General features: G+C 47.4%; 1 protein-coding gene across 6 annotated transcripts in view; it reads left to right on the top strand.

The window, feature by feature from the left end:
* Nucleotides 1–23,921, top strand: part of robo2 (roundabout, axon guidance receptor, homolog 2 (Drosophila)) — a 375,041-nt gene that overhangs the window by 14,950 nt on the left and 336,170 nt on the right. For all 6 annotated transcript variants that reach the window (XM_031791154.1, XM_031791152.1, XM_031791149.1 and 3 more), the window contains exon 2: nt 4,541–4,867. In XM_031791154.1, coding sequence (XP_031647014.1) covers nt 4,541–4,867 — 327 coding nt within the window. The remainder of the gene's footprint in view (nt 1–4,540; nt 4,868–23,921) is intronic.

Raw genomic sequence — 23,921 nt, 5'->3', positions numbered from 1 at the left:
TTAAGAATATGCATGTCCTTGCTTCAGGTCCTGAGCTACAGGCAGTTAGGTTTGGGTATGTAATTTTAGGCGAAAATGGAAAAAAATGGTCTGATCCTTAAGAGGGTTTAAACAGATGTTTATAGTCAGGCTTTGGCCAAACCGCGATAACATTCTGGCTCCTAAAGGAAGATGTAAAAACTTCTCATAACAAATGTCAGTGTGTTGGAGGTTTTTATGTGTCAATGTGTTTTCTGGGATTTGTTTTAATGATTCGGTTTATGACTTCCTGGCAGTCAATTTATGTTTTGCTAACACATCTATGGTGAAGAAAGGCCCTGCTAGATCTAAGCCACAGGATTAAGACAAAGATAGCAGATGCATTTAGACCACTGCAACAACGTCTGAGAAATGTTTCCAATCTGGGTCAAACCCCTGCAGTTAAAAGACAGAAGAGGAGTCAGTGGGTGCAGTCATCCCTCATATCCTCCCCTCTTGCTCTCTCTCCTCTGTGCTTGTCTGTTTGCTGCCTGGTCTGTGCTTTAGTTGAGGAGTGGATGACCGGCTGCTCCACCCAGCGCACCATGGCGCGCTGCTGGTGTAAAGTAATGGCGGTGTTATTGCAGAGCAGGGGAAAGACAGGTATTTGATTGGAACATGTGCCCTGAGACCCTGTGAAGTGCACTCGCCTCAGCTCAGAGAGCACTTGATTGCACAGCACCAATGATCACATTAAGAAGGCAACAGAAAGCCCATTTACCGTAAAAGGAGTGAGAAGGGGGAACCAATAGGAAGCAGCAAATTGACTTTCTCTCCTGTGAGTCGGGAGGCTGGTGAGCTGTATGGCCTGGTGGCTGATGGGAAGATGCATTAGCCTTTCACTTTGATCCTCTCTGTCTCTGGATCTAGCTGGGGCTGGGGGTATTGCACAGGGAGGAGGGGAGCAAGGGGACTGTGGCGCTGGGGGACACCACTCTGTGTGTGTGTGTGTGTGTGTGTGTGTGTGTGTGTGTGTGTGTGTGTGTGTGTGTGTGTGTGTGTGTGTGTGTGTGTGTGTGTGTGTGTGTGTGTGCGGGTGTTCATTGCGGTTACTCAGCTGTTTCATATGGCTTCATTTCACAGGTGTTAAATCTTTTGCAATTTTCCCATCCATCCGTTTCATTTACATGTAGACGGATGGATTCATTGTATTTTCAGCTTAACTACTGTATAAATATATATTAGCATAGCCATCCCTCTGCTGGACAGGAAGGTCAGTCTGACCAGTCACATTTGCCACTCTCTCCTTCCATCTACACAGCTCTGGTTTGCCTGGCAGGGAAAGGACAATAGTGGATGCATCTGCTTGGTAAATGTCCACAGGATACAGGATAGCAGACAGAGACTTAAGGTTTAACTGATTAGAAGGTACTAGATTGGAAAATAAATTAGATTAAAATAAATCAGACTGATATAAATCTAATCGAGTCCCCACAGTTTTGGCGTGGCGCCTGGACGTTGGTTTGGGTGTAGAGCTACTGTGGGCCCAGTGGAATGTGGGGGAAGCAGATGCTCCAATGAGATAGGAATGAATGTGTTGTTGGCACTCCATCTGGGGGAGAGAGGGTCTCCAAGTCCTTATCTCAACCCACCATTTATATATGTCATCATGTAAATCAGTACCTCATTCATTAACTCACTTAGCACCACAATACTAACATGAACCCGTACACTCCAACACCTTCAGAGACACTGGCTGCAAGGCTAGACTGAGTTGGTGTTTACCTTCCCTAACACTGCTAATGGAGGTGGGGAAAGCCAGGGACAGAGAAGCAGGGGAGAGTAGTTTCATTACTGAATAGAAAAAGCAAAATGGCTGGCCACATGGATTTACTCGTTTCACATCCAACAGCAGATGTATAGGGGAGCAGCTACACAAAGCCATGGAGATTAGATCAATGGAAGATGGACACCATGAGTTGATTGTGCTTCCCCACCCCCTCCCTTACAAGCCCCTGTCTGTGGCCCCACTTAGGCCCTGGACACCAGGCCTGATCGCTAATCAATGACAGTGAAATGGAGGGAATTAGCCCAAATTAGGTAAGAGAGGAACAGACAATGGCCCTGTTCTGGGGTCAGTGCACCACTGTCTGATCTGCCTGACCCATGCTAAGAGGAACACACACTCAGGTTTTTGAAGTGTTTTGTTGCTGACTGTTAGGTTTCTCCCCTAGTGTGTCCTTTTAACAGGGGACCAGGCTGGGGTACAGTGTGTCCTTTTAACAGGGGACCAGGCTGGGGTACAGTGTGTCCTTTTACCAGTGAACCAGGCTGGGGTACAGTGTGTCCTTGTAACAGTGGACCAGGCTGGGATACAGTGTGTCCCCTCCCCAGGGTATACAGGTACGAGGTGGGACACCCAGCTGAACAAAGAACTACACATCTACTATGCTGCTTTGACTACTGTATTTCTGAGTCCCATACTGCAGTTAGCCTTGACAATGGTAGGCAGGCAGGGAAGCACGAAGGGCTGTGTGGACAGTACACTGCTCCTCTATACAGTAACTCACCCACTCACACCTTAACTACTGCCCCAGGGAAGGGCACAGCCTTGTACAAACACACACCTGGCACTGCAGTCTTAATGCCTATCGCCATCCTTTCTCCTGCTCCAAGACTATTAAGCAGTGTATTAGGTTGCATGTTTCGTTGACTGTGTGTCACAACAATACATACTCTATTTATTGATCAACAGTTTATTTATTGATCAACAGTTTATTTATTGATCAACCATTTTTGTTTGTGGGCATTAGATGACATTCAGAGGAAAATACTAAGTAAGTAGTTGGCAGAGTAAAGCCCTGTTCGTTCTGCTCCAGGCCTGCATGTGTGACGGTTCAGTGGTTGATCAAACTCTTTTCTCTGGAGCTTTTGCGGGGCCTCAGTGATGTAAATGTGGCCTCTGGCATCTTATCTGCAGGGTTAAGACTTGGTCACAGAGAGATACACATGGCACTGGGAATGGGCTGGGGCAGCATTATCATAGCTGCCAGACTCACATTCCTGGCCCAGTGGTAGCTCCACTATAAAGACCCTGGCTGGCCCAGTGGTAGCTCCACTATAAAGACCCTGGCTGGCCCTGTGGTAGCTCCACTATAAAGACCCTGGCTGGCCCAGTGGTAGCTCCACTATAAAGACCCTGGCTGGCCCAGTGGTAGCTCCACCATTAAGACTCTGGCTGGCCCAGTGGTAGCTCCACTATAAAGACCCTGGCTGGCCCAGTGGTAGCTCCGCTATAAAGACCCTGGCTGGCCCAGTGGTAGCTCCACTATAAAGACCCTGGCTGGCCCTGTGGTAGCTCCACTATAAAGACCCTGGCTGGCCCAGTGGTAGCTCCACTATAATGACCCTGGCTGGCCCAGTGGTAGCTCCACTATAAAGACCCTGGCTGGCCCAGTGGTAGCTCCACTATAAAGACCCTGGCTGGCCCAGTGGTAGCTCCACTATAAAGACCCTGGCTGGCCCAGTGGTAGCTTCACTATAAAGACCCTGGCTGGCCCAGTGGTAGCGCCACTATAAAGACCCTGGCTGGCCCAGTGGTAGCTCCACTATAAAGACCCTGGCTGGCCCAGTGGTAGCTCCACTATAAAGACCCTGGCTGGCCCAGTGGTAGCGCCACTATAAAGACCCTGGCTGGCCCAGTGGTAGCTCCACTATAAAGACCCTGGCTGGCCCAGTGGTAGCTCCACTATAAAGACCCTGGCTGGCCCAGTGGTAGCTCCACTTAAAAGGAACAGTCCATGTCCTGAATAACAAAGGATTAGCATTTTACCAGATCCAGCACTGGCCCCAGACCCAACCTTCTGAACAGTCACGTTACACAGAGACAGACCTCTGACAGTGGGTTGGCCGATATTATTTTGTTTGTGCCTGTGTCCACAATGCCCCCTCTTCTCTCACCTATGAGTGAATGTTTGTGTGTGTGTGATTGTGTGTGCACGCATGCATGTGTGTGTGTAGCTGGATTTCAGATGTATGCTGTCTCCACGCCTGGTGAACTGGTGGTTGAACTGGTGGTTGGACTGGGGTGAACTGGTGGTTGAACTGGGGGGAACTGGTGGTTGGACTGGGGTGAACTGGTGGTTGGACTGGGGTGAACTGGTGGTTGGACTGGTGGTTGGACTAGGGTGAACTAGTGGTTGGACTGGTGGATGGACTGGTGGATGGACTGGTGGTTGGACTGGTGGATGGACTGGTGGTTGGACTGGTGGATGGAGTGGTGGTTGGACTGGTGGATTGACTGGTGGTTGGACTGGTGGTTGAAGCCCTGTCCTACTATCACCTGATGAGGTGGAAAGACAGAACAAGCAAGCAGAATAACCTATGGCTATACTAGTTGAATGGATACTAATAGGACCACCTTCAATAGTCTCTTCCTGCCTATAAGTGATGTTTTTATGAGAGATTTGAGAATGCTAGAATTAAGAAATCTAATTTGAGGAAAACACTGAGATGTTAAAAGCATCCACTGTTCATGTTGTACTGTTCGTCATCTCCTCTTATTCTCCTCTTCTCTTCCCAGGATCCCGTCTGCGCCAGGAGGACTCCCCACCGCGAATCGTAGAGCACCCCTCTGACCTAATCGTGTCCAAGGGGGAGCCCGCCACCCTCAACTGCAAGGCGGAGGGGCGGCCCAGCCCCACGGTGGAGTGGTACAAGGACGGGGAGCGGGTAGAAACGGACAAAGACGACCCGCGGTCTCACCGCATGCTCCTTCCCAGCGGCTCCCTCTTTTTCCTACGCATCGTCCACGGACGACGCTCAAAACCGGATGAGGGCTCCTACGTCTGCGTCGCCCGCAACTACCTGGGAGAAGCTGTCAGCCGCAATGCATCCCTGGAAGTAGCATGTAAGTCAACAATTACATACATTACGTGTTCATATTTTGCTCAGTCGTCCTCTTAGGTTCTTTATGTTGCTCTCCATGTTTATATGGGTTGAATGATTTTCCATACCAAACTTACTGATGAAAACGGCAGACTCAACGGGTTGTTTGTCCTTTGCTCTCCAGAAGGAATTACGTTTAAAGCCTCAAGACAGGCCGAGACATGAAACATATTTTTGTTGGACATTGTGGTTCTTCCAACATCAGAGGTTAAAACCTCTTATGGATGATGCGAATTTTCGCAGCTTTTTGTTAAAAATCGTGCAACATTTGAAAGTCCTGCTACTCATGCCAGGAATATAGTATATGCATATGATAAGTATGTGTGTATAGAAAACACTCTGAAGTCTCTAAAACTGGTTAAATCGTGTCTGTGGCTATAACAGAACGTGTTTAGGAGTAAAGATCCCTCGAAAAACTGGTCACCAAAAACACAAAAAAAATATTAATCCGCCAGTCAATGTATTGTCTAAGGCGACAGGCAAAAAACGAGGCCCCCATTACAATGCCTACAGCTTCCAGATGATGTCGCCAGTACTGTCATTTTCTGCCTGCTTTATCCTTTATTCTTGGAGCTCGCCCCAGGATGTTGTGAACTTGAAAACATGGACGATGATTTCAAGACTTGCTGCTATCGAATACAGATCGCCCCGTGATAGATTTTATAGATTATTAACGTTTATTAATACCTAGAGTTGGTTTAGAAAAGTAGTTTGAAGTGATTTGTAAAAGTTTATAGGCAACTTTTGTAATTTTAAAAAGTGACGTTGCGTCTTGTAAAAGGGAGTATTCCTGGCTCAGACCGGTCTTCAGAAAACAACATTTTGCCTATACAATGACGGATTTAATCGGGAAAAAGACCCAATTGTGATGTTTATGGGAAATATAGGAGTGCCAAGAAAGAAGCTCGTCAAAGGTAATGAATGTTTTATATTTTATTTCTGCGTTTTGGGTATCGCCGGCTACCGCAAAATCTGTTGTTTAGGTAAAGGTCTGGTATTCTGGGGGGTGCATGCTATCAGATAATAGCTTCTCATGCTTTCGCCGAAAAGCATTTTACAAATCTGACTTGGTGGCTAGATTCACAACGAGTGTAGCTTTAATTCAGTACCTTGCATGTGTGTTTTAATGAAAGTTTGAGTTTTATCGAAAACTATAGGTGGCGCTCTAAAATTTCCGCTGATTTGATCCCGCCACAGGGACCAAGTCCACAAGAAGTTTTAATGCCATTATTTAAAATACAATTTGAATCTTCGTGAACTACAGGTAATTTCACTGTGTTTGTTCTGAAAGGGAATTCAATCAGAGAACTTTTAATAGACATTATAAACTGGGTGGTTCGAGCCCTGAATCCTGATTGGCTGAAAGGCGTAGTACAGTATATCAAACCATATACGATGGGTATGACAAAATATGTATTTGTACTGCTCTAATTATGTTGGTAACCAGTTCGTAATAGCAATAAGGCACCTCGGGGGTTTGTGATACTTGGCCAGTATACCAAATCAAGTCAAATTGTATTTGTCACATGCTTCGAATACAACAGGTGTAGACCTTACAGTGGAATGCTTACTTACGATTCCCTAACCAACAATGAAGTTTAATAAATAAAAAAAACAATAAGAATAATAAATAGGGCCGGGAGGTCCGTGGGTCGACGCACAATTGGCCTAGCGTCGTCCAGGTTGGGGAGTGTTTGGCCGGTAGGGATATCCTTGTCTCATCGCGCACTAGCGACTCCTGTGGCGGGCCGGGCGCAGTGCGCGTTAACCAGGTCGCCAGGTGCACAGTGTTTCCTCTGACACATTGGTGCGGCTGGCTTCCGGGTTGGATGTGAGCTGTGTTAAGAAGCAGTGAGGCTTGGTTGGGTTGCGTTTCAGAGGACGCATGGCTTTCGACCTTCGTCTCTCCCGAGCCCGTACGGGAGTTGTAGCGATGAGACAAGATAGTAACTACTAACAATTGGATACCACGAAATTGGGGAGAAAAAGGGGTAAAATGTGAAAAAAAAGTTTTTTTAAATAAAGAATATTAAATAAAAGTAACAAGTAATTAAAGATCAGCAGTAAAATAACAATAGCAAGAGTATATACTGGGGGGTACCGGTACAGAGTCAATGTGCGAGGCACCGGTTAGTCGAGGTAATATGAACATGTTGTTAGAGTTATTAAGTGACTATGCATAGATGATAACACAGAGCGTAGCAGCGGTTTAATTAAAAGAGTAGAGGGGCGGGGGGGGGGGGCAATGCAAATAGCCATCCTTTCAGTCTCCTCAGGGGGAAAAGGTTTTGTTGTGCCCTCTTCATGGCTGTATTGGTATTTTATTTATTTTATTTATTTTACCTTTATTTAACCAGGTAGGCAAATTGAGAACAAGTTCTCATTTACAATTGCGACCTGGCCAAGATAAAGCAAAGCAGTTCGACAGATAAAACGACACAGAGTTACACATGGAGTAAAACAAACATACAGTCAATAATACAGTATAAACAAGTCTATATACAATGTGAGCAAATGAGGTGAGAAGGGTTGGTAAAGGCAAAAAAGGCCATGATGGCAAAGTAAATACAATATAGCAAGTAAAACACTGGAATGGTAGTTTTGCAATGGAAGAATGTGCAAAGTAGAAATAAAAATAATGGGGTGCAAAGGAGCAAATAAAAAAATAAAAAAAATATTAAATACAGTTGGGAAAGAGGTAGTTGTTTGGGCAAAATTATAGGTGGGCTATGTACAGGTGCAGTAATCTGTGAGCTGCTCTGACAGTTGGTGCTTAAAGCTAGTGAGGGAGATAAGTGTTTCCAGTTTCAGAGATTTTTGTAGTTCGTTCCAGTCATTGGCAGCAGAGAACTGGAAGGAGAGGCGGGAGAGGCGGGAGAGGCGAGTAGAGTATGCTTGAACCATGTTAGTTTGTTGGTGATGTGGACACCAAAGAACTTGGCTCTCAATCTGCTCCACTACAGCCCCGTCAATGAGAATGGGGGTGTGCTTGGTCTGCTTTTTCCTGTAGTCCATAGTCATCTCATTTGTCCTGATCACGTTGAGGGAGAGGTTGTTGACCTGGCACCACATGGCCATATGTCGTCATTGTCGGTGATCAGACCTACTACTGTTGTGTCATCTGCAAACTTAATGATGGTGTTGGAGTCCGGCCAGGCCATGCAGTCATGAGTGAACAGGGAGTACAGGAGGGGACTGAGCACGCACCCTTGAGGGGCCCCCGTGTTGAGGATCAGTGTGGCAGATTTGTTGTTACCTACCCTTACCATCTGGGGGTGGCCTGTCAGGAAGTCCAGGATCCAGTTGCAGAGGGAGGTGTTTAGTCCCAGGGTCCTTTAGCTTATTGATGAGCTTTGAGGGCACTATGGTGTTGAGCGCTGAGCTGTAGTCAACGAATAGCATTCTCACATAGGTGTTCCTTTTGTCCAGGTGGGATAGGGCAGTGTGGAGTGCAATAAAGATTCCATCATCTGTGGATCTGTTAGGGCGGTATGCAAATTGGAGTGAGTCTAGGGTTTCTGGGACAATGGTGTTGATGTGAATCATGACCAGCCTTTCAAGGCACTTCATGGCTACAGACGTGAGTGCTACGGGTCGGGAGTCATTTAGACAGATTACCTTAGTTCTTGAGCACAGGGGACTATGGTGGTCTGCTTGAAACATGTTGGTATTACAGACTCGGACAGGGAGAGGTTGAAAATGTTAGTGCATGCTCGCAGTTGGTCAGCAAATGCTCATAGTGCACATCCTGGTAATCTGTCTGGCCCTGTGGTCTTGTGAATGTTGACCTGTTTAAAGGTCAGACTCACATCGGCTGCGGAGAGCGTGATCACAGCATGAGATATTACAGTTTTGAATGTCCCTTTGGTAGTTTAATCTTCCGCGTAGGTCATTGATTTTATTTTCCAAAGATTGCACGTTTGCTAGCAGAATGGAAGGAAGTGTTTATTTTATTTTATTGCCTACAAATTCTCAGAAGGCAGCCTGCCCTATGGCCCCTTTTTCTCTGCCTTCTCTTCACGGGGATCTGGGCCTGTTCCCGGGAAGCAGTATATCATTCACGTCGGGCTAGTTGGACTTGTTAAAGGAAAAAAAGGATTCTGCCAGTCCGTGGTGAGTAATCGCAGTTCTGATGTCCAGAAGTTATTTTTGGTCATAAGAGACGGTAGCAGCAACATTATGTACAAAATAAGTTCCAAAATCAGTTACAAACAACGCAAAAAAACGATCAAAAAACACATTTGGTTAGGAATATGTAACAACATCAGCCTTGCTCTCTGGGGGGCCAGGCTAAGGGCTGTATCCTAGCATTCCGCATTGCATCGTGCATAAGAACAGCCCTTAACTGTGGTATATTGGCCATACACCACAACCCCTCAGGCCTTATTGCTTAAGAATAGACTCCCTAATCACATGACATGCTAGTGTTTATTGTGTCCTGCTTTAGAAGTCATGCTCTTTCTGAGTGACTGAAAGAGCTGGAGAGGTCCTCTATGTCATAGACTACATTAAACCCCAAGTAAGAGCTGGAGAGGTCCTCTATGTCATAGCCTACATTAAACCCAAACTAAGAGCGGGTGAGGTCCTCTATGTCATAGCCTACATTAAACCCAAACTAAGAGCTGGAGAGGTCCTCTATGTCATAGCCTACATTAAACCCAAAGTAAGAGCTGGAGAGGTCCTCTATGTCATAGCCTACATTAAATCCAAAGTAAGAGCTGGAGAGGTCCTCTATGTCATAGCCTACATTAAACACAAACTAAGAGCTGGAGAGGTCCTCTATGTCATAGCCTACATTAAACACAAACTAAGAGCTGGAGAGGTCCTCTATGTCATAGCCTACATTAAACCCAAAGTAAGAGCTGGAGAGGTTCTCTATGTCACAGCCTACATTAAACCCAAACTAAGAGCTGGAGAGGTCCTCTATGTCATAGCCTACATTAAACACAAACTAAGAGCTGGAGAGGTCCTCTATGTCATAGCCTACATTAAACACAAACTAAGAGCTGGAGAGGTCCTCTATGTCATAGCCTACATTAAACACAAACTAAGAGCTGGAGAGGTCCTCTATGTCATAGCCTACATTAAACACAAACTAAGAGCGGGTGAGGTCCTCTATGTCATAGCCTACATTAAACCCAAAGTAAGAGCTGGAGAGGTCCTCTATGTCATAGCCTACATTAAACCCAAAGTAAGAGCTGGAGAGGTCCTCTATGTCACAGCCTACATTAAACCCAAACTAAGAGCTGGAGAGGTCCTCTATGTCATAGCCTACATTAAACACAAACTAAGAGCTGGAGAGGTCCTCTATGTCATAGCCTACATTAAACACAAACTAAGAGCTGGAGAGGTCCTCTATGTCATAGCCTACATTAAACACAAACTAAGAGCTGGAGAGGTCCTCTATGTCATAGCCTACATTAAACACAAACTAAGAGCGGGTGAGGTCCTCTATGTCATAGCCTACATTAAACCCAAAGTAAGAGCTGGAGAGGTCCTCTATGTCATAGCCTACATTAAACCCAAACTAAGAGCTGGAGAGGTCCTCTATGTCATAGCCTACATTAAACACAAACTAAGAGGTGGAGAGGTCCTCTATGTCATAGCCTACATTAAACCCAAAGTAAGAGCTGGAGAGGTCCTCTATGTCACAGCCTACATTAAACCCAAAGTAAGAGCTGGAGAGGTCCTCTATGTCATAGCCTACATTAAACACAAACTAAGAGGTGGAGAGGTCCTCTATGTCATAGCCTACATTAAACACAAACTAAGAGCGGGTGAGGTCCTCTATGTCATAGCCTACATTAAACCCAAAGTAAGAGCTGGAGAGGTCCTCTATGTCACAGCCTACATTAAACCCAAAGTAAGAGCTGGAGAGGTCCTCTATGTCATAGCCTACATTAAACCCAAACTAAGAGCTGGAGAGGTCCTCTATGTCATAGCCTACATTAAACACAAACTAAGAGCTGGAGAGGTCCTCTATGTCATAGCCTACATTAAACCCAAAGTAAGAGCTGGAGAGGTCCTCTATGTCACAGCCTACATTAAACCCAAACTAAGAGCTGGAGAGGTCCTCTATGTCATAGCCTACATTAAACACAAACTAAGAGCTGGAGAGGTCCTCTATGTCATAGCCTACATTAAACACAAACTAAGAGCTGGAGAGGTCCTCTATGTCATAGCCTACATTAAACACAAACTAAGAGCTGGAGAGGTCCTCTATGTCATAGCCTACATTAAACACAAACTAAGAGCGGGTGAGGTCCTCTATGTCATAGCCTACATTAAACCCAAAGTAAGAGCTGGAGAGGTCCTCTATGTCATAGCCTACATTAAACACAAACTAAGAGCTGGAGAGGTCCTCTATGTCATAGCCTACATTAAACACAAACTAAGAGGTGGAGAGGTCCTCTATGTCATAGCCTACATTGAACCCAAAGTAAGAGCTGGAGAGGTCCTCTATGTCATAGCCTACATTAAACACAAACTAAGAGGTGGAGAGGTCCTCTATGTCATAGCCTACATTAAACACAAACTAAGAGCGGGTGAGGTCCTCTATGTCATAGCCTACATTAAACACAAACTAAGAGCGGGTGAGGTCCTCTATGTCATAGCCTACATTAAACACAAACTAAGAGCGGGTGAGGTCCTCTATGTCATAGCCTACATTAAACCCAAACTAAGAGCTGGTGAGGTCCTCTATGTCATAGCCTACATTAAACCCAAACTAAGAGCGGGTGAGGTCCTCTATGTCATAGCCTACATTAAACACAAACTAAGAGCGGTGAGGTCCTCTATGTCATAGCCTACATTAAACACAAACTAAGAGCGGGTGAGGTCCTCTATGTCATAGCCTACATTAAACACAAACTAAGAGCGGTGAGGTCCTCTATGTCATAGCCTACATTAAACACAAACTAAGAGCTGGAGAGGTCCTCTATGTCATAGCCTACATTAAACACAAACTAAGAGCTGGAGAGGTCCTCTATGTCATAGCCTACATTAAACACAAACTAAGAGCTGGAGAGGTCCTCTATGTCATAGCCTACATTAAACACAAACTAAGAGCGGGTGAGGTCCTCTATGTCATAGCCTACATTAAACCCAAAGTAAGAGCTGGAGAGGTCCTCTATGTCATAGCCTACATTAAACCCAAACTAAGAGCTGGAGAGGTCCTCTATGTCATAGCCTACATTAAACACAAACTAAGAGGTGGAGAGGTCCTCTATGTCATAGCCTACATTAAACCCAAAGTAAGAGCTGGAGAGGTCCTCTATGTCACAGCCTACATTAAACCCAAAGTAAGAGCTGGAGAGGTCCTCTATGTCATAGCCTACATTAAACACAAACTAAGAGGTGGAGAGGTCCTCTATGTCATAGCCTACATTAAACACAAACTAAGAGCGGGTGAGGTCCTCTATGTCATAGCCTACATTAAACCCAAAGTAAGAGCTGGAGAGGTCCTCTATGTCACAGCCTACATTAAACCCAAAGTAAGAGCTGGAGAGGTCCTCTATGTCATAGCCTACATTAAACCCAAACTAAGAGCTGGAGAGGTCCTCTATGTCATAGCCTACATTAAACACAAACTAAGAGCTGGAGAGGTCCTCTATGTCATAGCCTACATTAAACCCAAAGTAAGAGCTGGAGAGGTCCTCTATGTCACAGCCTACATTAAACCCAAACTAAGAGCTGGAGAGGTCCTCTATGTCATAGCCTACATTAAACACAAACTAAGAGCTGGAGAGGTCCTCTATGTCATAGCCTACATTAAACACAAACTAAGAGCTGGAGAGGTCCTCTATGTCATAGCCTACATTAAACACAAACTAAGAGCTGGAGAGGTCCTCTATGTCATAGCCTACATTAAACACAAACTATGAGCGGGTGAGGTCCTCTATGTCATAGCCTACATTAAACCCAAAGTAAGAGCTGGAGAGGTCCTCTATGTCATAGCCTACATTAAACCCAAACTAAGAGCTGGAGAGGTCCTCTATGTCATAGCCTACATTAAACACAAACTAAGAGGTGGAGAGGTCCTCTATGTCATAGCCTACATTGAACCCAAATTAAGAGCTGGAGAGGTCCTCTATGTCATAGCCTACATTAAACACAAACTAAGAGGTGGAGAGGTCCTCTATGTCATAGCCTACATTAAACACAAACTAAGAGCGGGTGAGGTCCTCTATGTCATAGCCTACATTAAACACAAACTAAGAGCGGGTGAGGTCCTCTATGTCATAGCCTACATTAAACACAAACTAAGAGCGGGTGAGGTCCTCTATGTCATAGCCTACATTAAACCCAAACTAAGAGCTGGTGAGGTCCTCTATGTCATAGCCTACATTAAACCCAAACTAAGAGCGGGTGAGGTCCTCTATGTCATAGCCTACATTAAACACAAACTAAGAGCGGTGAGGTCCTCTATGTCATAGCCTACATTAAACACAAACTAAGAGCGGGTGAGGTCCTCTATGTCATAGCCTACATTAAACACAAACTAAGAGCGGGTGAGGTCCTCTATGTCATAGCCTACATTAAACACAAACTAAGAGCGGGTGAGGTCCTCTATGTCATAGCCTACATTAAACACAAACTAAGAGCGGGTGAGGTCCTCTATGTCATAGCCTACATTAAACACAAACTAAGAGCGGGTGAGGTCCTCTATGTCATAGCCTACATTAAACACAAACTAAGAGCGGGTGAGGTCCTCTATGTCATAGCCTACATTAAACACAAACTAAGAGCGGGTGAGGTCCTCTATGTCATAGCCTACATTAAACACAAACTAAGAGCGGGTGAGGTCCTCTATGTCATAGCCTACATTAAACACAAACTAAGAGCGGGTGATGTATACTTTCAAGGGAATATTTGATCTGTGCTTTCATTGTTTTTTGGCATGTATTCTGAAGAGATGATTACACAGCATTGTGTTGTATTTTGAGTGAGTAGACATAATTGTGTGGATAGACGTTCAAGCCCAGGGGAGGGATCATGGTGTTTGAGGTTAGTGAGGGATCCTGGCAGCCATTTGAGTTGGACTTGTCCAACTGTCATACTACAGGGAGCTGGATGATGTCAGGGCAGAGCTATTGCAGAGGAATAGTGGGTTGGAGGGTGGAGGGTGGAGGGTGGAGCGACAGTCACAGATGAAAGCTCCCAATTGACATTTGACACGGGCTTCCAGGGCTGTGCTGTGCACTGCTGTGCTGGAAGACACTGGAATGGAGGCTGCACCTGACCCAAAGATCAGCTTACCTTTGAAGAGTCTCACAAAGGCCCCAGCGGCCACAAAAACTCTGGTGACTCTGGGGAAGGTTACAGGACCGACAGTTCCTTCAGTTAACCCTGTGGAATATGTCTGTGTTTGTTCTGCACCCTGCCTTTACAAACCCAGACCTAGCCTGTGTTTTAGTAACACATTTGATTCATTTATTTTGGACCCTTCTTCCACTTGTTGTACATAGGGCAGGAAAGAGTGAGTTGGCCTGCCAGGTTTCAGGTCATTAGTAGTGAAACAGTATTGGACTGGGGCCGTAGGGGGATTGGCTGGACTGACCGGCAGCTTAAGTGAGAGGAGCATTTCATGAAGTCTGCTCCCCCAGCTGATCAATACACAGCACTTTTTAGGCATTGTTATGAAAATAGAGGCCATCCATCTTGGAAAGGGGAAATGATGATACATCATGGAAATGGATAGTTAAATCAGTGTGGACTGTTCCAATTGTGTGTGGTTTCATTCTGGGGTGAGTTATGATGGGTTTTGTGGGTGTAAGGAATATAGACTGTGGGAACTCGGGGCTGCACATTTCTCATTGTTTCTGGGGTGATAACGTTGACTAGTGGTGATAGCTGTAGTGATAATGTTGACTGGTGGTGATAGCTGTAGTGATAATGTTGACTAGTGGTGATAGAGATGTAGGGATGGGAGGGGGTGTTAGGGAAATGGACTGCGTGAATCGCGGGGATGGGGTGGGGGTTGGTTGCCGGGGCCAACCGGCCTCCTCTGATCCTGTCCCCTCCCCTCCCATGGGCCCCTCCCTTGGCCCCTCCCTTCCCAGAAGCCCCCAGGTGCTAACAGTGTGACAGCAGCTTGATCTATCGATCGCTGTAAGAGGCCTCTCCCAGCCTAAATGAAAATTCATGAAAAATGTATGAAGTCTCCAGATTATCCTTTTTTCCCCTCTTGCTGTTTCAACTCTCCCACTCTCTCTCTTTCTCTCCCTGACTCTCTCTCTCCCAGGCTTGGGTGGTCAAGGAGGGTTTAACTTAGGTTTTGAATGCTTTAGTGGCTCAGAGGTGAGGGGTCAGGGGTTATAAGTTCAGCAGAAGACAGGATAAGGAAAGGCCAGAGAGAGGAAAGAATAGGAACACTGATATGATGGAGTCCAGGCTTTCTCCATTCTCTGGGTGCTACCTAGAGCCAGGTCTTATAGGAGGAGCAGGGGGCTGAGAGGTGGTTTGGGGTCTACTAAATCCAACTGCAGGGGCTTACAGCAGTGATCATGGTTATCAGCACCTTCCATCCCTACTGGGCTTCTAACCTTTCTGCCAATCGCATTAGCACTCATTTTAAGTCACATTCTAATCTGAATCCTTGTAAAATCAGTGGTTTATTTGTGATATCCTCCATGCCCACCTCTGCCTTCGATCAACCTCTGCCCCCCTCTTACCCCGTATTGAGCCCACCTCTGCCCCCCCTCCCTCCTCTCGCCCACCTCTACCTCCCTCTCTCATGAGTGGTTGAGCAGGACCCCGGTGAGATACTTGATTTGCAGCTCTGAAACAAATTGAAGTCAGTGTCTGCTGGGTCGAGGAGCACGGCTGAGCTCTGGACACCACACTGGGCTCCACTCACTCAACACCACCACTCAACACCACCACCACTCTCAACTGCTGCAGAAGAGGGAAGAGAGGGAAGAGGGGAGGAGGGGAGGAGGGGAGGCTGGGGAGTCCCTGGCTGCATTATTAATATGAGCCAGATTGGCCAGACCAGTACCAGTACATTGACTGAGCTTAGCTCTCCAAACACGTCCCTTATATTCAATATTATCCAATGAATACACACTGCTGCCCTACTCATGGATATATGAGCTGGCCTTGCCTTTGTATTTGCAGTACACTGGCTGAAAGGGTGCACCAGATTTCATTATGGCTTTTCTTTCTGTCTTACATTTTCAGTTATTAGCTGAAAGACAGAAAAGGCCTCTGTTAGTTGGTGCCTACAGGGTATCTTAGTGCTCTGCTTTTGATAATCTAATGCTGCCTGACAAGCTTCCACAGACTGACCCCAGGCCTGCTCCTCTGCATGCATCTCACCACTGCAGATAAGAGAGGGATGCCTTCCCAGTCCCACTTTTCTCTCTATTCAACATTAACTGGGTCAATGAGCTGGTTCATAAATCATAGTGAACCTCATGTAAGAGCAGTGCTAGCCCCATTCACTTCGCTGATTACATTTGCGGTGGAAATCCATGTGTATTATGTAAGTGTGACAAGATGCAGCTGGGCCAATAGGATCCCCAGGAAAATGTTAATTATCTCTTCAGGTGGAGAGATGCTCGTGTGCAGCACTGCTCCAGATACACATATGTACTTTTAATTGAGTGTCGGATATGACTAAATCATTCTGATGTGCGTGTAAGTGTGTGTGTTTAGTCTAAGTGCGTGTGGTTGGAGGTGTTTATGGTCCGGAGGGAGAGAGGGGAAGAGATGTAGGGAGAGAGGGGAAGAGACGTAGGGAGAGAGGGGAAGAGATGTAGGGAGAGAGGGGAAGAGACGTAGGGAGAGAGTGGAAGAGATGTAGGGAGAGAGGGGAAGAGACGTAGGGAGGGAGGGGAAGAGACGTAGGGAGAGAGGGGAAGAGACGTAGGGAGAGAGTGGAAGAGATGTAGGGAGAGAGGGGAAGAGACGCAGGGAGAGAGGGGAAGAGACGTAGGGAGAGAGTGGAAGAGACGTAGGGAGAGAGGGGACGAGACGTAGGGAGAGAGGGGACGAGGCGTAGGGAGAGAGGGGAAGAGACGTAGGGAGAGAGGGGAAGAGACGCAGGGAGAGAGGGGAAGAGACGTAGGGAGAGAGGGGAAGAGACGTAGGGAGAGAGGGGACGAGACGTAGGGAGAGAGGGGACGAGACGTAGGGAGAGAGGGGAAGAGACGCGGGGGAGAGAGGGGAAGAGACGTAGGGAGAGAGGGGAAGAGACGCAGGGAGATAGGGGAAGAGACGTAGGGAGAGAGGGGAAGAGACGTAGGGAGAGAGGGGACGAGACGTAGGGAGAGAGGGGAAGAGACGCAGGGAGAGAGGGGAAGAGACGTAGGGAGAGAGGGGACGAGACGTAGGGAGAGAGGGGACGAGACGTAGGGAGAGAGGGGAAGAGACGCAGGGAGAGAGGGGAAGAGACGTAGGGAGAGAGGGGAAGAGACGTAGGGAGAGAGGGGACGAGACGTAGGGAGAGAGGGGACGAGACGTAGGGAGAGAGGGGAAGAGACGCAGGGAGAGAGGGGAAGAGACGTAGGGAGAGAGGGGAAGAGACGTAGGGAGAGAGGGGAAGAGACTTAGGGAGAGAGGGGAAGAGACGCAGGGAGAGAGGGGAAGAGACGCAGGGAGAGAGGGGACGAGACGTAGGGAGAGAGGGGAAGAGACGCAGGGAGAGAGGGGAAGAGACGTAGGGAGAGAGGGGACGAGACGTAGGGAGAGAGGGGAAGAGACGCAGGGAGAGAGGGGAAGAGACGTAGGGAGAGAGGGGAAGAGACGTAGGGAGAGAGGGGACGAGACGTAGGGAGAGAGGGGACGAGACGTAGGGAGAGAGGGGAAGAGACGCAGGGAGAGAGGGGAAGAGACGTAGGGAGAGAGGGGAAGAGACGTAGGGAGAGAGGGGAAGAGACTTAGGGAGAGAGGGGAAGAGACGCAGGGAGAGAGGGGAGAGACGCAGGGAGAGAGGGGACGAGACGTAGGGAGAGAGGGGAAGAGACGCAGGGAGAGAGGGGAAGAGACGCAGGGAGAGAGGGGAAGAGACGTAGGGAGAGAGGGGAAGAGACACAGGGAGAGAGGGGAAGAGACGTAGGGAGAGAGGGGAAGAGACGTAGGGAGAGAGGGGAAGAGACGCAGGGAGAGAGGGGAAGAGATGCAGGGAGAGAGGGGAAGAGACGTAGGGAGAGAGGGGAAGAGACGTAGGGAGAGAGGGGAAGAGACGTAGGGAGAGAGGGGAAGAGACGCAGGGAGAGAGGGGAAGAGACGCAGGGAGAGAGGGGACGAGACGTAGGGAGAGAGGGGAAGAGACGTAGGGAGAGAGGGGAAGAGACGCAGGGAGAGAGGGGAAGAGAGAGGGGAAGAGACGCAGGGAGAGAGGGGAAGAGACGTAGGGAGAGAGGGGACGAGACGTAGGGAGAGAGGGGAAGAGACGTAGGGAGAGAAGGGAAGAGACACAGGGAGAGAGGGGAAGAGACGCAGGGAGAGAGGGGAAGAGACGTAGGGAGAGAGGGGAAGAGACGCAGGGAGAGAGGGGAAGAGACGCAGGGAGAGAGGGGAAGAGACGCAGGGAGAGAGGGGAAGAGACGTAGGGAGAGAGGGGAAGAGACGTAGGGAGAGAGGGGAAGAGACGTAGGGAGAGAGGGGAAGAGACTTAGGGAGAGAGAAATAGGACAAGGTGAGGCACCGACCAACCTTTAAAAATGCAAATGAAACAGGTACCAAACAGATGTCTTGGGTTTGTTCTAGATGATGCAGGTTTCAAACAGATGTCTTGGGTTTGTTCTAGATGATGCAGGTTTCAAACAGATGTCTTGGGTTTGTTCTAGATGATGCAGGTACTTAACAGATGTCTTGGGTTTGTTCTAGATACAGTTCAGAATGGGATGACTTTTAAAAAGGTCTCTCTCTCTCTCTCTCTCTCTCTCTCTGTCTCTCTCTCTCTTTCTCCCACCCTCTCTCTCTCTCTGTCTCTCTCAATTCAATTTAATATCTCTCACTCTCTCCCTTGCTGTCTCTCTCAATTCAATTCAATTTAATATCTCACCCTCTCTCCCTCTCTCTCTCTCTCTGTCTCTCTGTCTCTCTGTCCCTCTCTATCTCTCTGTCTCTCTCTCTCGCTCCCCCTCTCTACTTCTCCCTCTCTCTCCCCCTCTACTTCTACCTCTCTCTGCTCCTCTCTACCTCTATGTCTCTATCTCCCTCTCTCCCTCTCACTCACACTCTCTCTCTCACACTCTCTCCCCCTCTCTCTCCTGCTGAATGATAAAGGATAGAAGTATGGAGGGATGAAGGCAGAAGACAGGGACAGTCGGTGTGGAATGTTATTATGTGATAAGAGAGGTGGAGAGAGCAGGCGAGCCACTGAGGAATATGTTGGCCTGATAAAAAAACAAAAGATTGAATATGTCAGCGCTGTATCTGTCTGTACTGCTGGGGTTAGCCCAGGTCCATAAATAGGTGCTGTTATCTACAGCAGGTCACACACAGACATACACACACATGCACACACACACACACTCACACTCACACAAACACATTGGTTTTACTATCCAAGTGGGGACCAAAAAATATTATTTTCCCTAACTCCAGCCCTAAACGTAACCTAACCCTAACCCTAACCCCAACCTTAACCTCAAACATACAGTGCCTTGCGAAAGTATTCGGCCCCCTTGAACTTTGCGACCTTTTGCCATATTTCAGGCTTCAAACATAAAGATATAAAACTGTATTTTTTTGTGAAGAATCAACAACAAGTGGGACACAATCATGAAGTGGAATGACATTTATTGGATATTTCAAACTTTTTTAACAAATCAAAAGCTGAAAAATTGGGCCTGCAAAATTATTCAGCCCCTTTACTTTCAGTGCAGCAAACTCTCTCCAGAAGTTCAGTGAGGATCTCTGAATGATCCCATGTTGACCTAAATGACTAATGATGATAAATACAATCCACCTGTGTGTAATCAAGTCTCCGTATAAATGCACCTGCACTGTGATAGTCTCAGAGGTCCGTTAAAAGCGCGGATGAACTGCAGAGATCTACAGCTGAGGTGGGAGACTCTGTCCATAGGACAACAATCAGTCGTATATTGCACAAATCTGGCCTTTATGGAAGAGTGGCAAGAAGAAAGCCATTTCTTAAAGATATCCATAAAAAGTGTTGTTTAAAGTTTGCCACAAGCCACCTGGGAGACACACCAAACATGTGGAAGAAGGTGCTCTGGTCAGATGAAACCAAAATTGAACTTTTTGGCAACAATGCAAAACGTTATGTTTGGCGTAAAAGCAACACAGCTCATCACCCTGAACACACCATCCCCACTGTCAAACATGGTGGTGGCAGCATCATGGTTTGGGCCTGCTTTTCTTCAGCAGGGACAGGGAAGATGGTTAAAATTGATGGGAAGATGGATGGAGCCAAATACAGGACCATTCTGGAAGAAAACCTGATGGAGTCTGCAAAAGACCTGAGACTGGGACGGAGATTTGTCTTCCAACAAGACAATGATCCAAAACATTCAAAAATAAACATATCCAGGTGTTAGAATGGCCAAGTCAAAGTCCAGACCCGAATCCAATCGAGAATCTGTGGAAAGAACTGAAAACTGCTGTTCACAAATGCTCTCCATCCAACCTCACTGAGCTCGAGCTGTTTTGCAAGGAGGAATGGGAAAAATTTTCAGTCTCTCGATGTGCAAAACTGATAGAGACATACCCCAAGCGACTTACAGCTGTAATCGCAGCAAAAGGTGGCGCTACAAAGTATTAACTTAAGGGGGCTGAATAATTTTGCACGCCCAATTTTTCAGTTTTTGATTTGTGAAAAAAGTTTGAAATATCCAATAAATGTCGTTCCACTTCATGATTGTGTCCCACTTGTTGTTGATTCTTCACAAAAAAATACAGTTTTATATCTTTATGTTTGAAGCCTGAAATGTGGCAAAAGGTCGCAAAGTTCAAGGGGGCCGAATACTTTCGCAAGGCACTGTATAACCCTAAAACTAAACCTGACCCTAATCATAACCCCTAACCCTAACCTTAATTCAAACCATAACAGTAACCCTAACCCTAAACCTAACTCCTAAGCCTAAAAAAGCTTTTTTCTTTGGGGACTGGCGAAATGTCCGCAAATGTTCCCTTTTTTACTGTCCTTGTGAGGATTTTGGAACCCAAAAGGATAGTAAAGTTAGACCACACACACAAACACACACGTGTCCAGTCTGGCCCGACAGAGACATGCAGATTGCTGCCTAATCTCAACTCATCTGCTTGCTGGATGACCACCATAAATGCCTTCTCCCAATCTGTCTGAGCATCTGCCGTAATAACACAGGACTGGAGTCCCCTGTCTGAACTACAGTGGGGAGAACAAGTATTTGATACTCTGCCGATTTTGCAGTTTCCTACTTACAAAACGTGTAGAGAAAAGCATCAGAAAAGCAGAACTTTATATTTGGTACAGAAACCTTTGTTTGCAATTACAGAGATCATACGTTTCCTGTAGTTCTTGACCAGGTTTGCACAACAGCAGCAGGGATTTTGTCCCACTCCTCCATACAGACCTTCTCCAGATCCTTCAGGTTTCGGGGCTGTCTCTGGGCGATACGGACCTTCGTCTCTCACAGTTGAAGTGTACCTATGATAAAAATGACAGACCTCTACCTGCTTTGTATGTAGGAAAACCTGCAAAATCGGCAGTGTATCAAATACTTGGCCAGGACAAATTAGGAAGCATGGTAAGCTGCTTTTTACAGGCAGATAAATCATAAGAATCTCTACAGTCCCCAACCAACACACTGACCTTTCAACCACACACACACACACACACACACACACACACACACACACACACACACACACACACACACACACACACACACACACACACACACACACACACACACACACACACACAAACTCTGTTATATCCTGAGACGGCACATCCTATCCTCTGTTGACCCAGGGTCCCAGCTATGACCTTCCCATCTCATCTTCTACAGGGAAATCCTCTGCTGTGTTTCACAAGATGACACTGAATAACAGGGCATGTAGAGTACTGTACTGCAGCCCTCTCCATGTCTGAGATATGACAGGAGAAACAGAGTGGAGGACTGAGACAGGCAGACAGAGACAGAGAGAGGGGTGCAGAGGGGTGAAGGATTGTGAGAGGCAGAGAGAGGAGTGAAGAGGTGCATCCCAGGCGGTAAAGCCAGAGTAGTCTTAATGAGATCCATGCTGGGACTGACCCCTGAGCTCTTCTCATCCCCACATCCATCTCTCTTTCTCCGTGTCTGTCCCCATCGGCAGAGAGGAGGACTGAAAGACAAGGATTAAACAAGTGTGTCTGGCGCTCTGTCATGGCTGCCACACGGGCATCAGCCAACCGGAGGAGAGGAGTGAGGAGTCAGACTGAGGAGAGGAGTGGAGAGAGAGACTGAGAAGAGGCGTGGAGAGAGGAGTCAGACTGAGGAGAGGAGTGGAGAGAGAGACTGAGAAGAGGTGTGGAGAGAGGAGTCAGACTGAGGAGAGGAGTGGAAAGAGGAGTCAGACTGAGAACAGGAGTGGAAATAGGAGTCAGACTGAGAACAGGAGTGGAGAGAGAGACTGAGAAGAGGTGTGGAAAGAGGAGTCAGACTGAGGAGATGAGTGGAGAGAGGAGTCAGACTGAGAAGAGGAGTGGAGAGAGAGACTGAGAAGAGGAGTGGAGAGAGAGACTGAAAGAGGAGTGGAGAGAGGAGTCAGACTGAGAAGAGGAGTGGAGAGAGAGACTGAGAAGAGGAGTGGAGAGAGGAGTCTGACTGAGAAGAGGAGTGGAGAGAGGGTTCAGACTGAGGAGAGGAGTGGAGAGAGCAGTCAGACTGAGGAGAGGAGTGGAGAGAGGAGTCAGACTGAGGAGAGGAGTGGAGAGAGGAGTCAGACTGAGGAGAGGAGTGGAGAGAGGAGTCAGACTGAGAAGAGGAGTGGAGAGAGGAGTCAGACTGAGAAGAGGAGTGGAGAGAGAGACTGAGAAGAGGAGTGGAGAGAGAGACTGAAAGAGGAGTGGAGAGAGGAGTCAGACTGAGAAGAGGAGTGGAGAGAGAGACTGAGAAGAGGAGTGGAGAGAGGAGTCTGACTGAGAAGAGGAGTGGAGAGAGGGTTCAGACTGAGGAGAGGAGTGGAGAGAGGAGTCAGACTGAAGAGAGGAGTGGAGAGAGGAGTCAGACTGAGGACAGGAGTGGAAATAGGAGTCAGACTGAGAAGAGGAGTGGAGAGAGAGACTGAGAAGATGAGTGGAGAGAGGAGTCAGACTGAGAAGAGGAGTGGAGAGAGAGACTGAGAAGAGGAGTGGAGAGAGCAGTCAGACTGAGGAGAGGAGTGGAGAGAGGAGTCAGACTGAGGAGAGGAGTGGAGAGAGGAGTCAGACTGAGGAGAGGAGTGGAGAGAGGAGTCAGACTGAGAAGAGGAGTGGAGAGAGGAGTCAGACTGAGAAGAGGAGTGGAGAGAGGAGTCAGACTGAGAAGAGGAGTGGAGAGAGGAGTCAGACTGAGGAGAGGAGTGGAGAGAGGAGTCAGACTGAGGAGAGGAGTGGAGAGAGAGACTGAGAAGAGGCGTGGAGAGAGGAGTCAGACTGAGGAGAGGAGTGGAAAGAGGAGTCAGACTGAGAACAGGAGTGGAAATAGGAGTCAGACTGAGAAGAGGAGTGGAGAGAGAGACTGAGAAGATGAGTGGAGAGAGGAGTCAGACTGAGAAGAGGAGTGGAGAGAGAGACTGAGAAGAGGTGTGGAAAGAGGAGTCAGACTGAGGAGAGGAGTGGAGAGAGAGACTGAGAAGAGGAGTGGAGAGAGAGACTGAAAGAGGAGTGGAGAGAGGAGTCAGACTGAGAAGAGGAGTGGAGAGAGAGACTGAGAAGAGGAGTGGAGAGAGGAGTCTGACTGAGAAGAGGAGTGGAGAGAGGGTTCAGACTGAGGAGAGGAGTGGAGAGAGCAGTCAGACTGAGGAGCGGAGTGGAGAGAGGAGTCAGACTGAGGAGAGGAGTGGAGAGAGGAGTCAGACTGAGAAGAGGAGTGGAG

Source organism: Oncorhynchus kisutch, linkage group LG15, assembly GCF_002021735.2.
Source record: "Oncorhynchus kisutch isolate 150728-3 linkage group LG15, Okis_V2, whole genome shotgun sequence".
Taxonomy (NCBI): Eukaryota; Metazoa; Chordata; class Actinopteri; order Salmoniformes; family Salmonidae; genus Oncorhynchus; species Oncorhynchus kisutch.
This window is presented reverse-complemented; position numbering and strand designations above follow the sequence as displayed.